This window comes from Ceratotherium simum, chromosome 23 (assembly GCF_057802395.1).
Source record: "Ceratotherium simum simum isolate JZ-2026a chromosome 23, ASM5780239v1, whole genome shotgun sequence".
Taxonomy (NCBI): Eukaryota; Metazoa; Chordata; class Mammalia; order Perissodactyla; family Rhinocerotidae; genus Ceratotherium; species Ceratotherium simum.
Window position 1 is genome coordinate 16,720,279 of NC_141922.1, and position 14,619 is coordinate 16,734,897.

The window sequence follows — 14,619 nt, forward strand, 5'->3', positions numbered from 1 at the left end:
AGCTGAGAATATTTACTGTCTAGCCTTTCACATAAAAATTTGCCTCCCTCCTTTTGCTTTTGAAGCAGGATGAGCGCATCCTTTGGTTCCAGGGCTAACTTTGCCCCACTCTGGCTGATGGGAGAAGAAACATCCTTGGGCCTGTGTGAGCTCCGTTTTTTGTTCCCTCTGATCCTCTGGGAGGTTCTTTCCTGGCCTCAGGTAGTTTCCTCACAGGCACGAGCTGATGACTCAGCTGAAGACTCCAGGGGGACCCTCTGCACATCTCCAGAGCTCGCTCCCTGAGCAGCTCTCTCTTTCCAGTCCCTGCTTTGCAAATTCTAGCTGCTTGGGCTCCCTGAATCTTCACCACTTCAACTCAGACCGCCAGGCTCCACCTATGTCCCCCCTCTTTCCACGGTGGCCTGGGAACTCTCCAGGCAGTAAGCAAGGACAACGTCCAACGTCCTGTTGTCCGGCGTCTGAAAACTACTATTTCATACATGTTGTCTGGATTTTTTAGTTGTTAAAGGCAAGAGGGTAAATCCAATTTCTGTTAGTCCATCATTGCCAGAAGCGAACTAAGTACTGTGTTTTAAAAGAAGAGGTGAGTGAAAATTTATCTTCACAGCAACAGGAATTTAATATGAAAATATTGACAAATTTTTTTGGTGATGAAGTCACAGGCACTGCTGATTCTACTGGAGTTCATTGCCTACATTCATAATTGTAGGAAATGCTGAGTTCCAATTAGAGGTTAGTAAAAGTAAAGATGTAATTTTTTCCCCATTCTAATTCATAAACCTTCTAGATTTTATCCACAGTCCCCTGGGGGTCCATGGTTTCCTGGATAAGAGCCCTTCTACTAAGATGCTCACAGTAATTTTTTCTTCTGAGTATCAAGAGGGCTTTAATTGGCCCTCTCATGGCACTTAGTGTTAATTGCTTTGTAGAATATTCCTCACATAGTCCCATGTTTTGTATAAAACAGAAGGCTCCGTTTTTTCTCTGTGGGCAAAAATATCCCAATTCCTTTCAGCACAGCATCTATGTTTCATCATCCTTAGCCTTGTTTTTGCTGTTCCTTGGACTAATCAGGGTCTCCACATTCTTTGTGAACTCTGGTGACTATAACTAGCCTGGAAACTCAGCTCGCGGCCCCACGCAGAGGCTGATGGTCAGAGTCTTCCCTGACTCTGAATGACAACATTTCCGGTACATTCCAGCAGCCTTCGGACTTCTTTCTTAACAGCACCGCATTCCTGATTTGTATTCTCTTTATGACAAAACATGGTCCTTGGGTTGCTTCCTTTCATAATTGCATCTTGCTTTTTCTTTTTGTTTTTATTTTAAAACCAATTCTGTATTTGTTCATTAAAAAAATCCCCACTGAATGTTCCTTTCTGTAGTCATAAATGTTTATAATCTTGTTATAAGTTTGGGCCATTCTGCTACCCACTGAATGACTACCAGGTCATCTTTAGGGACTGAATTTCATCCTTCCCAATGGCAGGATGATCAGAGAAAAGAACTGGCCAGGGTTTTCACTTCATTATGCTTTTAAAAAATAAAAGTAGCTAATTAGAACTATTGATTACTATTAGTGGTCACTGCATAGAAAATGAATATATAATTGGGAGATTAAGAAATAGAAATAGGCAGCTGGCCCGGTGGTGTAGTGGTTAAGTTTGCAAGCTCTGCTTTGGTGGCCCGGGGTTCGCAGGTTTGGATCCTGGGCACAGACCTATACACCGCTCATCAAGCCATGCTGTGGCGGTGTCCCACGTACAAAATAGAGGAAGATTGGCACAGATGTTACCTCAGGGCCAATCTTCCTCAAGCAAAAAGAGGAAGATTGGAGACAGATGTTAGCTCAGGGCCAATCTTTCTCACCAAAAAAAAAAAAAAAAAGAAAAGAAAAAGAAATAGAAATAGGTAAAATTAAGTTCCTTATTGTTACCAATCACTATTTAATCTTATTCTCTCTTAACTCTTAACAGGTTTTTTTTTAGTAATTGCTTGTTTTAATCCTGGATTTCTTGAGTCTTGAATAGAATTCTTCTTATTTCAATCTAATCTTTAAGATTCAAAAACACTTCTTAGAAGGTTGATAGAGATTTGGTCACCAGCTGAATTTGGGGCACCAGTAGCTCTCATAGCTGCTCACTCTTTTCAAATGACCACGAGGAAAGCTTCCCCCTGCCTGTCCTGTAGAGCAATCTTCCCTCAGTTTGTTTATTTGTATCATTTATATAGCATAAAATTCACCTGTTTTAAGAGGGATTCAATGACTTGTAGTAAATCTAGAGTTGTGTAACCTTCACCACAATCTGGTTTTAGAACATTTCCTTTGTCCCAAAGCTATTCTTTATGCAAGTTACTCCACATTCTCACCTCCAGCTCCAGGCTACCAATAATCTACTTTCTGTCCCTATAGATTTGTCTTCTCTGGACATTTCATATGAGTGGATTCATACACTATATGATTGTTGTGACTGGCTTCTTTCCTCTAGCATAATGTTCAATCATGTTATAGCATGTATTAATAAGTACTTTATTCCTTTTTATTGACCAGTAGTATTCCATCGTGTGGACTCACCACTTTTGTTTACCCGTTCACCAGTGGACATTGGGATTGTTTCCACTTTTTTGCTATTATAAATCATGCTACTGATGAACACTCACACACAATCCCTGTGTAAACATAGTTTTTACTTCTCTTGGGTAGATACGTAGGAATGGAATTGCTGGGTTGTGTGGTAAATTTATTAATGTTTAACGTTTTTTTAAAAAGCCCAGCTTGTCGGAGTGGCTGCACTAATCTGCATTTTCCACAAGTGGTGTGTGAAAGTTCCTGCTCCCCCTCAGTTTTCACTGCGTTCTTTTCAGAACAGCTACCCCCTTCCACACAGTTTGACAAGCTAGCGGGCAGATCTCTAAAACGTGACAGATTTCCCATAAAGCTGGGTAATCCACCCTCCTGATTTACCCACTTCTCCCAATCAGAAGGTTTCACAGACTTTTCATTAACTTGTTTTGAAGCTTGTTACCTAATTTACTAAAACACAATTTTTGTTTACTCAATAATTTTCCTGTATTTTCTTTCTTTGTGCTACTGTCCCCTATACATGGCACTCACATAACCTTTAGTGGAATTTTTTTTTATATCTTTCTGCCCCAACTAGACAAGAAGCCATCCAGAGGGGAGATTTTGTATCCAAAGAGACTAACACAAAACACAGCATAGAGTGGGCCTTAAAAAGTATGTGTTGAATAAATAGTTGAAGATGCAATGTGTACATCTGGTTCAAATATATACTAATTTCCATGTCAGCCTGTTTTCCTTCAAATGGGCCATATATTCCCATAGGACTATTCACTGAAAATACGACACAGATCTTAGGGAGTTTAAAGAAACCTTGGGGAGAAGTCCAAATCTTTTAGTTTATATGAGAAATCTGAGGCCTGGAGCAGTGAAGTGACTTGCCCAAGGTCATCCGTCTGTGTAGTCAGGAGTCTGAGGGTTAGCTCCCCTCCCTCCTGCCATAAACAGGGGAGGTGGACGGGGGTGTTGGGAGATAGAGGGATGTTGGGGCGATAGGAGTGCAGCTGGTCTGCGGTAGAGTCCTGAATGCCGGCCTGAACTCCGTCCTGTAGGAAAGGAGGGTTTTTGAGTAGGATGTGAAATTACCCACTCAGTGTTTTAGTAGATTATTATGGGAGGGGAAAGATGAGAGGTTGGAGAGCATGGAAGGCTGGCAACACTCCAAGTGAGAAGCCGGGAGGGAGGGCCTGGACTGGGGGGGTGTTTGCCAAGGGAACTAAGGAAGGAGAAGCCCTGGGCTGTGCTAAACGCATGGAAGACCGGAGTCTGCCAGCCTGGGAGATGGTGGTTTCCGTAACAGAAATAAGCAAGACGGGGTAGCAGTGCAGGTCTGCTGATCACTTCTGTGCCCTCTATGGCCCTGGGGCAAAGAGCCTAGTGGGTCAGAAGGCTGCCTCTGCACTCACGGTTCTGTTCCAATCTGGGCTCTGTGTCACACAAGCAAGTGACCTCAGGCAAATGACTTGATGACTCTGAGTCTCTGTTTCCTCATCTGTAAAATGGGGCAATAACAACCACCTCCTAGGGTTGTAGGGAGGATTAATTCAGGTGATACATTTAAGGCACTCAGACCTGAGCCCGGTGTGTAGCCAGCGACCAGCTCACGGTGCCCTCGGTTCCTCTCAGTCCTGTAATTTATTTCTCTCTCCGTGTCTCCTCAGTTGAGGAGCGTTCAGGTGGGAGCAGCACACACTGCAGGAGCCGCTTCAAGCTGGACGCTCCATGTGTGAAGTTCTCTACAAGGTGAGAGAGAAATTATCTTACTGTTTGGAGTTTGTGGTAATGTTTTAAACTTACTTAATTGGAAGTTTCTTAAGGGAACTAGTATTTTAAAAAAATGCCACGTTCACACAACTGTCCAAGTCTTAAATCAGTCATATCTGAAAAAAACAATTTTGCTACAATGTCTAGTGTGGTTTTCAAATGCCAGCCATGGGGCCTTGGGTGCTCTCAGACAGGACGCTGGGGCTGCCCTGGGAAGAAGGGGCCAGAGCTCCTACCTCCTTTTCGACTAGAATGGCTCCCCTTCCAGCTGTCTTATATTATCGGGCTCCTCAAAAACACGATTTCATTTGAAGAAAAGTTTTCACTTTTTTTGGGAAAACTCCTGTAATAGGAATTTAACAAAGATGCCAGATTGATAATGATAACCAAATGGTAAATCTTCAAAGATGAAAATAAGTTTTATATAAAACTTCAAATTCTTTAATTGGGTGGACAAACTTACGAAACAGTTTCTGAAGACTACCGAAGGAAAAAAGTGCACAGGATACAAATACGGTACCTTTTCCACAGTGGAATGGTGTTATTTTGCATTTTTCTAACTGATATGGGTATCCACACCAATATTCCAGAATTCTCTTCAGAAAGAGTTGGGCAAAAGGCAAATCGAGCCTTGGGCAAGCATTTCAGGCTTGTCCCTATCTGTTTAGGAAACAAAGTATTTCACAAAAGAACCACATTCCATGAAAAGTATGTTTGTTCTGGCTTAAACCTAATCATTTCCTCAGGAAGTCTGATTCAGATAAAGCATCTTAAGAAACTCAAAATTACTTAGTCTGTAGACAACTGAATGTCACACTACTTTCTCAATTCCATGAAAATGTTTTCAAAATTAATTCTGCCATTTTAGACTATGCTTTTACACTCAAATATATGTTCTTATTTCATGGCCTTCACTGCCTATTGGGTGTCAAATTCAGTTATTTCCTGCATTTTAATGAACTTGTCTTGCACACACACACGTAGATGCTTCTTTATTGACAGAAGGTTCAGTTTCTAAATGTGGACTTTGACTATATTTTTAGATTCTAAATAAATCAATAGGGAGGAGGAGGGCATAGGATGAAGAGTTCAGCCTCTAGGGCCAGGCTACCTAAGTTCCGACCCCAGCTCGGCCACTCACTAGCTCTACGATTTTCCACGGGTTACTTCACTTCTCTGTGACTCGTTACACTTATCTGTAAAGTGGGAATAGTAACTGTCTCTCTCCCATCAGGCTGTAGAGATTACAGGAGTTAATATATATCTGTAAAGCACTTAGACTAGCACCTGGCACACAGTAAGTGCTCAATTATTGTTAGCCATTATTATTTTTGGTTTCCTAGTGTAGTCAGAGTATGCTTCGTTTGGTTCAATTAAATATTCTAGTTGATAAAAGGCTGCTGTGGAGACTATTAACAGATTAGCACCCTTCACATAATTAGAATATAGTCAATGATATTCAATTTCAAGACCCTGCTGGTCATAAGTCCACAGATTTGGGGGCTGCGGGACTTCGGAGAACATCTCACTCAACATCTTATTTCATGGCTGAAGACCCCAAGGCCCAGGGTTTGAAGCCACTTGCAGAGAGCTACTGAACAAGGCAGAGGACAGCCTGGATGTGGCTGCTTCCAATGACACTTTAGGTTCTCGGAAGGCTGCAGTGAAGCCTCCATCACGGGCATCAATTATCATCGCACCGATAAGCCTGTTACTGGAGCATTCTGTACCAGTCAGAATGACAACTAAAAGCATTACATATTTGGAACTGTCACTACACAAGGTAAATATAGGTAAGTAAACTGACTTTGCTTTATAACCTTCTGCTGATATTTACTATACTGGTAGAAAATGCTTGCAATTAGGGTGTTTCTATGTGTTTTCATTTCAAATATCCCTTGAAAGACATCGTTTAATTAAAACTATAATAAAAAACAGTCGCAAGTATTAGAAATACAGAAGCCTGGGCCCACCCAGCCTGCACTGTTGGAACAATGACACCTCGGGGGGTGCACAGACAGGACACACTGCAGATAATCAAAGTTTTATTTAAAATTATAGAACACTTAAAAATAAACAATTTAATATGTTTGAATTTTTATTTTAACATAGAAAAATGCTTTCAATTACAATAAAACCTTCGAGTTTTACCCCCATCAAAGTATGCCATGCAGCCAGTCGACCTGCTCTGAGAAGCAGGGCTCTCCGGAGGCTGGGGTAGGAGGTAGGCTGCGGACGGACGCCCTGCTGGCGGGCAGGCGGCTTCCCTTACTCGGAGTGCCGGTGCTTTTTCTTGTTGTGGCTCTCAATCGCCCTTCTGAGTGCTTCATCCTGGATCAGATCAGACATCCTCACCGTGTGGCTACAGCCGATTTTAGGGCAACTGTGAGGGAGAAAGAAAATCAAGTTAGGTCTCTTAACTTGAACACCTTCAGCATAAACTTTCCTCACGTACAAGGATTTAAATAAGGAGCATGCTTTACAAATCAGGACTCACGTGCACTCATTCATTTATTCACTGAGTGCCCACCTGGGCCAGGCCCTGCCTAGGGCGGGGGGCACAGCCCACGCTCGAGCAGTGCCCACCTCACGGCGCTCCCTTTCCAACGGGGGACACAGACAATGGCTAAGTCACCAAATAGATGCTGTAAGTTCAGTTTGCATTAGATGCTTCGACGGCAAGGAAACAGCGTCAAGGGAGAGGGAGTGCAGGGCGAGGCTGTTCTAGCCGGGGTCAGGGCGGCCTCACCGAGGAAGTCTTCTCTAGAACAATTGCTGCGTGTGGCCCAGACTGAGGCAGCAGCACGTGGAGAAGCCGAGGAGGCAGTGGCTCGGCGGCCTGGAGGAAGAGCAAGCTCGGTGTGGCTGAGACGCCCAGGGCAGGAGGGAGGGCACTGGCAGAGGAGGCCAGAGAGTGAGTGGAGCTTTGGATTTTATTCTAAATATGAAGAGAAAGCACCAGAGGGTTTGAGATCGGGGAGGGACGTGATCTGGCCGCTAATGGAGAACACGGGCAGAGTGGAAGCAGGGAAAAGCAGGGATCCCGCAGCAGTCAGGAGAGAGCGGGCAGCTTGGGGGAGGGTGGTAGCGGTGACCAGCTTCAGGACAGAACCCAAAGGAGACCCTCTAGCACTTGCTCACGCACCAGATGTGGAGGGGAAAGAGAAGACCTGAGCTTCATTCAGTGCTTGGCCCGAGTCGACGGGCAACTCGTGGTACCCTCTGCCGCTCAGGGGAACAACTGGGAGACCAGGTTGTGAATGGAATCAGAAGTCCCAATTGTATATGTTCCCTCTGAAATGCCTACCAGTCCTCCCAGTGGAGGGACTGAGTGGGCCGATGGGGACTCAGGAAAAGCTGTGGCTGAAGACATCAGATGTGAGTCATCCCCCCGGAGGGACTTCAAGCCACGGCTCTGGTTAGATGTGGTCTCCTCTGAAGGCATGGTTGGATGAAGTCACCTGATTTCTTGGTAGAGTGGAGCGCCCAACGTCTGGAGTCAAGCTGACCTAGGTCTGAAGATCTCCACCACCTACTTGCTGTTATGAGACCACAGGCAACTCATTTTACTTTTCTGAGCCTCTGCTCCCTCAGATTCAAAATGGCGGGAGAATCCCTATTTCACAGGGCTATAGGCAACACAGTGCTCGATATCATTCGTTCCCTTCATTACCTCCTATGACAATCATTTGTTCCCTGATCATCAATCTTCTAAAACATTTTCAAGTTGCGGATCTATCTATATCTTGCATACATCCGACATGTCCATGCTCACATTCATGCATTCATTTGACCCTTCTATATGACTGGCCCTGCGCTAGGTTCTAAGCATCCAACTGTGAAATACAAATATAGGCTCCTGCCCACACAGAGCTCTGGCCCAGCGATGTGAGACAACTCTTCAAAAGGCACAGGTATATTAAGATCAAAAATAACAAATACAAGATCAAAAATAACCAATACAAGATCAAAAATAAAAAATGCAAGATAATATCAAAAACAACAAATACAAGACGAAAGATATAAACCAGAACGGGAAGAAAGTTGATCATGAGAGCTCTGATTTGTCCAGTAGTAGGAAGCCCAATAGTTCAACACGGAAGAGAAACTTTTCTTCGGCCTTGATTTCTGGACCAAGGTGTCTTCATATTAGAGGGACATCAATCAACGTAATGAATAATGCGCTTGTTTTTTTTTTTTTTATTTTTAAAATACTGAAATGTGCCCTATATGGTCAGGTACATGTGTTAAAATGTGATTCTAGAAAGGGAACCATATGAAAGAGGATCAGGGTGGTTTGGCCCAGGTGTGCATCACTTTGTGTTAGGGTAAGGACTGGGGGGCTGGAGAAATGTCTTAACACACCGTGATGTCTCAAGGTGAATTATTTCTTTAACTACGAAAGTAAATAGCTGAGATTATGAAAAGCATATGGACACTTTCGTGACTCCAGAAAAGGCATTTTTCATCACTTCAACTTCCGTGACACGGAAATGCCATGTCTGAGATGATCCTCACTTATTATTTTCAGCCCACTGGACGTCCCCTCTGACTGCCAGGCCTTGGGCTCTGCCCACTTCATAGAACAAAGTCTTTAACACTGACAGCCAGACGGTGAATAAGCTGTGGATGGGGAAGTGGAGAGCGAGGTGGGGAGGACTTCCTGATGACATCAGTGGTTTTAGTCAGTAAATGAGAGCATTCTGAGAATGGCTGATGGGATTAACCACAGCACTCAGCTGCAGAGCAGGGGCGCACATTCGTCCCCATGGGATGCAGTCCAGGGTGACCCGTGTCAAACACAGAGGTCTGAGCTCACTTGGGGATCAGCTCTGGGGACAGAGGCATCAACTAAAAAACCCTCCCAAGGGGAGCCAGATGGCCTGATGACACAAATCCAGTCTCGAAAGTGAAAAAGACTGGGCTGAAGCCACCTGGCTGTGACAATCAAGTCTGGGCAAGTGACTTGAGGCGTGGGCCTCAGTTACTTCCTCTATAAAGATAAAGGTAGGGTCTGGCCTGGTGGTGCAGTGGTTAAGTGCGTGTGCTCCACTTTGGCGACCCGGGGTTTGCAGGTTCGGATCTTGGGCATGGACTGATGCACCGTTTATCAAGCCATGCTGTGGTGGCATCCCATATCAAGTAGAGGAAGATAGGCACGGGTGTTAGCCCAGCGCCAATCTTCCTTAGCAAAAAGAGGAGGATTGACAATGGATGTTAGCTAATCTTCCTCACACACACACACACACACACACACACACAAGATAAAGGTAGAGCATAGGGTTGTGGTGAGAAATAAGTAGGAAGACGAGTGACAAGGGTCAATGAATTCACTCAGGGGCTACAAGGCGCAGTTCCTGCTCTTGTGCATGGTTTCTGCTCCCAAGAAGCTTGTAGAGAAGAGCCAGCCCCACTGACAATGCTGGTGGGACACGGGCACACCACGATGCAAAGGGCACCGTGGGAGCATGGTGAGGGGCATTAGCCCAGCATGAATGAGGGTTCAGGGAAGGCTTCCTGAAGGAGAGGGTGGTGCAGGAGCTGGGGGAGAACCTTGTTTTTCAACCCATCTCAAATAAACAAACACAAGTTTTTAAGCTAAAAGGGATAAGACAAGGCCATAATGACATGATACTGAATCAGGGCACTCCTCCTCTGAAGAAACAACACTCTGTATAAGCATTAGTGCCTTAATCCCCACGACATCCTGGTGAGCAAGATAGGTGTGGCAATACCCAATCTTAAGCTCGAGTCACTGCTGTGCAGGAGTCAGACCTACAGGCATCGAAGGAGAGGCTGGGTCCTGAACTCGGGTCACTGACAGGGCAGAACATTCCACTGTGGCAGCAAGTAAGCATTAAAGTATCTATTGAACAAAGAGAACTTGGGTCTTTGGGGTTCCAGAAGGCTGCGGGGAACATTGGCTTCAGCATCAGCTCAAAAGTATAAGATTCTGAGTCTTACGAACTCTTGGATCTGGGTCCCAAGAATTCCAAGGTCCAGACCTTTAGAAAGCTCTAGAAAGGTCTATAGATACCTCTGGAAATATGAGTGGGATGGATTCTCATCATACCTAAACACAGAGTAACTCTATCCTACATCCTCTGAGTCTAAAACAATGTGTCACTAAGCAGTGAGGTAAGTAATAACCACACTAGCAGTCTTGACCTTTATAACTCTATGCTATTTGTGCAGCGCTCTCTACAGACCCAAAAGAGCTTTCTCCCAAGTGGTTTGCTTCTCCACTGCCAAGAAATTTGCTGGTCCAGATCTAGGTTGGAATTCCCCGCCATTTCTGTGAGCCCAAAATTCTGTGAGATGTTGTTGGTATTTCCATTTTACAGAAGAGGAAACTGAGGCTCTGAGAGGTTAATTGACTTGTTGGTAAACGGTCAAACAGGGATTCCAAGTGCAATGCGAGAGTTCTGCTGTTCAACGACACATTTCTATTCAACTTAATTTTACTCTACAAGCTCTTAAATGTGACTGTTAAATATAGTTCCTGTTCTTAAACGAATAAGGAATGAAATGACTGTGGAAAACTGGAAGTACTAATATGAAAACCGTAAGGCAGCTTTATTAGTAAGAGATAATAAGTAGCCTGATTATTAAGAAATATATTTGAGGAAATTATTCTAACTACTGCATTTAGTTAGGGCTAAAGTCTCATTAATTTTATTCTGACTCAAGCCAGTGGAGAGAGGTCTCCCCAGAAACTGAAGCATGGACAGAAAAATTTAGTCAGTGCCCAGTAACACAGTGTAACTGGAACTCCAGTCTAACAAACATAATTAGGACCATCTAGGAGCAAGAACTGAGATTTCTCATACTGGATGTGTCACAGACATTTTTAAACAAAGGGAACCCAGAACTGCTCATCACCCTAGCATGCATCATGGGAAATGACACCACTTCACGCTTCATCAGGAACCTCTAGAGTAGCTTTTGAAGAGGCCCTGAATTCTAATCTGTTGCCAAATGCGCCTTGTCTTCAAGACTCTGCCTACTCCCCCCTCTGGCTCCCATGACACTCAACTCTCTTATCTCTCCCCCTCTCTCTCCTGCTATGTCTTAGACTGCTTCACTGGGGTCTTCTTCCACTGACTGCCCTTTCATTAATGAGCAAAATGCATTTTGCGGGTCTACATCAGGCCCTGTGTCAGGTGCCGAGGGTAGCACGGTGAGCGGAGCAGAGCTGGACCCTGGCCTCGTGGAGCTGGGAGCCAGGCCCAGGTCCTTTCTTGCTGGCTGTTGGTTGGCGGTTGCATCCAGTCCAGAGCTGCACCTGTGCCGGCAGATGAGCGGGTTTGACTCCTCTGCACTGATAATCTCACAATCACCATCTCGAGCTCAGAGCTCTCTCCAGAGTTCAAACACATTTTCTATGCCTCCTGGGGACTTCCAAATGTCTGTATTGCTGGGACCTCAAACTTAGCCTGACCCAAACTACACCTCTCATAATCGTTCCTAAATGTGTTCCTCTTGTCTGCCCTCTCTGTTGGCCAATGACACTCCTATGCTTCTAGGCACCTAGTTTAGAAATGTCAGCCATCCTTCACACCTGCCTGCCTTCAACTTTCAGTTACCAAATTCTATCAGTTGCATCTCTCATTCTCATTCCTTTCTGCCTATAACTCTTGCCTTAATCCAAGCTCTCATAATCTACAACTTAATCTACTGCAAAAGCAGCCTGTCATTTTCACCTCATGCCTTTTAATCCATTCCTTGAACTGCTATTGGAGTAACGTCCTAAACTCCAAATTGGCTCACCTCACTCCCTCAAAACTCTGCAATGTTCTCTCAGGCCTATGGAGTAATGGTGGCAAGAATGATGATGAGGATAATGGGATAATGTGTACTGAGTCTTACCAGGAGCCAGGCACTTTAAGTACTTGATATATATATCTTATCCAAATTTCAAACATACCAAGGAGGCAATTACAACTATTAGCATCAATTTCTAGATGAGGAAACTAATGAAATCATGACCTTTAATGCCCTCTATAATGAATCTCTACACCACTCTCCTATTGTTATGGTCCATAGTAGCATCCTTCTATTCTCCCTCTACCATACCATAACTGAACTGTATCTATTATCCACCAAGTTGAACAGGCTCTGAATGGGGTAAGCCTCTTGGCTAGAAAGACTCTTCTTCACCATTCTCTGAAATCCTTCTCATTTTTCAAGGCCCAGTAAAAATACTACGTTCTCTGTAAACCTCCCCTTGGACTTAATTGTTATTATTAAACTATGAGAACCTACACAGTTTGCAGAATCTGCACGCAAGTTATAGAAGTATGACAGAAAAAAAATCTTTTCTGAAATAACAAATGTTATGCAAGTGCTTCCAAATATCACGTATAATTCGAAAAAGGCAAAGGACATTAGAAAGTCAAAGTATGTAATTAAGAAGATTCATTTAAATATGAGCCTGTTCTGGAAGTTGCTCACATGCATCTTGGGACTTGTGAGAAATGTGCTTTGTATCAGTGCCTGCCCTTTTCAAATCTGACTCTAGGAGAATATCACAAACTTTAAGAAAGAAGAGCTGTGAAATGGGAAAGTATCTGGGAATATCTCTTCATAGCAATTATGTTAACAAATTAAAATTTTGTGTTTCAGAGAATGAACATAGAAAAAGGTTATTAGAGAGGGAAGGCTTAGAAGTCCAGAAACAAAGAAAATTATATTTACTGGGGAAAATGGAAGGTTCACCAGGGAAATATGACATCTCAACTGTAAACTGGAAATTCAAAACAGATAAAAATGTACTCAAACAATCTCAATTTTGCAACCATTAAGCTGTTCTTCTAAAATAAATAGGTAAATTACTTGACTGAAGGACTTTCAAGATATCTAGAGTCTTGAATATCCTATCTCTACGTCCACACCCAGACGAGGAGCGGTGGGGAATTCCAGGTCTACGTCTGGACCAGCAAATTTCTGGGCAATGGAGAAGCAAACCACACATCAAAGGGACTGTTATCAGAAGTCCATTGAGAACGGGTCACACCTGCAATTCCATTCCTCCAACAAATCTGTGATAAGAGCACAAGAAATGCCAAACCGAGTCAAGGTCAGTCTAGCCAATTCAGGATTCTGTGTTATTACAGGAACAGAGCCATGGTCCTCCATGGTCCTGGTGGGGGCGGGGGGGGGGGGCGCGGTGTATGTATATATGAAAGATTCTCCAAACATTCCAATGTAAAAATATAATAATTTCTCCTTGATCAATTATTCACGAATTTACTTAAACCTCTTGGGAAGTTATTTAAATAATTAAAGATATGAAAGTTTTCCCTGACAAATCTCGATCATCAAGACCATTGGACGTGAATTCTTATCTTAGAATGTTGACTTAATAATATTTCTTAAACAAATTGTCTGCATTGCAGGAAGCAAAGAAAAATTTACCATTTTTTCTTATTTGGGTAAGTGTGTATACAGAAAGGGAAAAAGCAATCTCTTAGTATGATAGTTCTTCATTTTTTTCGGCTATAGCACAAATTCATAAAAATTCTTGTATCTAATGATTAAAATTCAATCCAATTCCTTTTTCTCCCGTTTTGAAGGTGTGGTCAAAGTTCCTTTGGCTTCTTCCTGAAGAGATTACTAATTTTTCCCTCATGTATTGTTTTTCCGGAAAGCCAGCTTCCATGTTTATACTACTCGGGAGGTGAATGGACTTTAGGGGAGACATTTAAGTATCTTTTCCTCCAGCATGAACACACATCCCTGATTGACGACCACTAGGAAGCTCCACTTCCCTTCCTGCGTCCACTCACCAGGCCTTTTTCTTCCGCCTGTGCTTGGACTCAATCATGCGAACAATGGCTTCCTCTTCATAGGTGTGGCCACACACTTTATTTTTCACTGGCTTCTTCATTTCCACCTGCAATCAAGGAGACATTAGGCTTTCAAGAATGATTATGATCAACTTCCAGTAACTTCTCCAAGTCACCAATTATCTGGTGCTGTTTTTTCCTAGTCCTGGAGCTTTCCACATTTAACTTTCCAATCTCACGGCTTTAGATACTTATTAGGGCAGATGATCATAGAAGAAAATGCAAGGAGACCAGTGGCACCAATGTCACTTGGCATGTGGGCTAGGAATTTACTCCTAAATTCTTAAGGGCATGATTGACTGAAAAGTCTTTCTAGCCCAAGAACCTCCCATGTACACTCTTCAACTCTCATCACTTTTCTTTCCTCCCTCCTTAACTCTGGACGTGAAATCAAGTCAGAAAGCAAACAGGAATCTTTTGCCT

General features: G+C 43.5%; 1 protein-coding gene across 1 annotated transcript in view; it reads right to left on the reverse strand.

Moving 5' to 3' along the window:
* Positions 1-6,376: 6,376 nt before the first annotated feature.
* Positions 6,377-14,619, reverse strand: part of NSMCE2 (NSE2 SUMO ligase component of SMC5/6 complex) — a 228,221-nt gene continuing 219,978 nt past the window's right edge. The window contains exons 6-7 of the mRNA XM_004431073.3: positions 14,137-14,243; positions 6,377-6,731 (exon numbers count right to left, since the gene is read on the reverse strand). Coding sequence (XP_004431130.1) covers positions 6,617-6,731; positions 14,137-14,243 — 222 coding nt within the window. The 3' untranslated portion in view covers positions 6,377-6,616. The remainder of the gene's footprint in view (positions 6,732-14,136; positions 14,244-14,619) is intronic.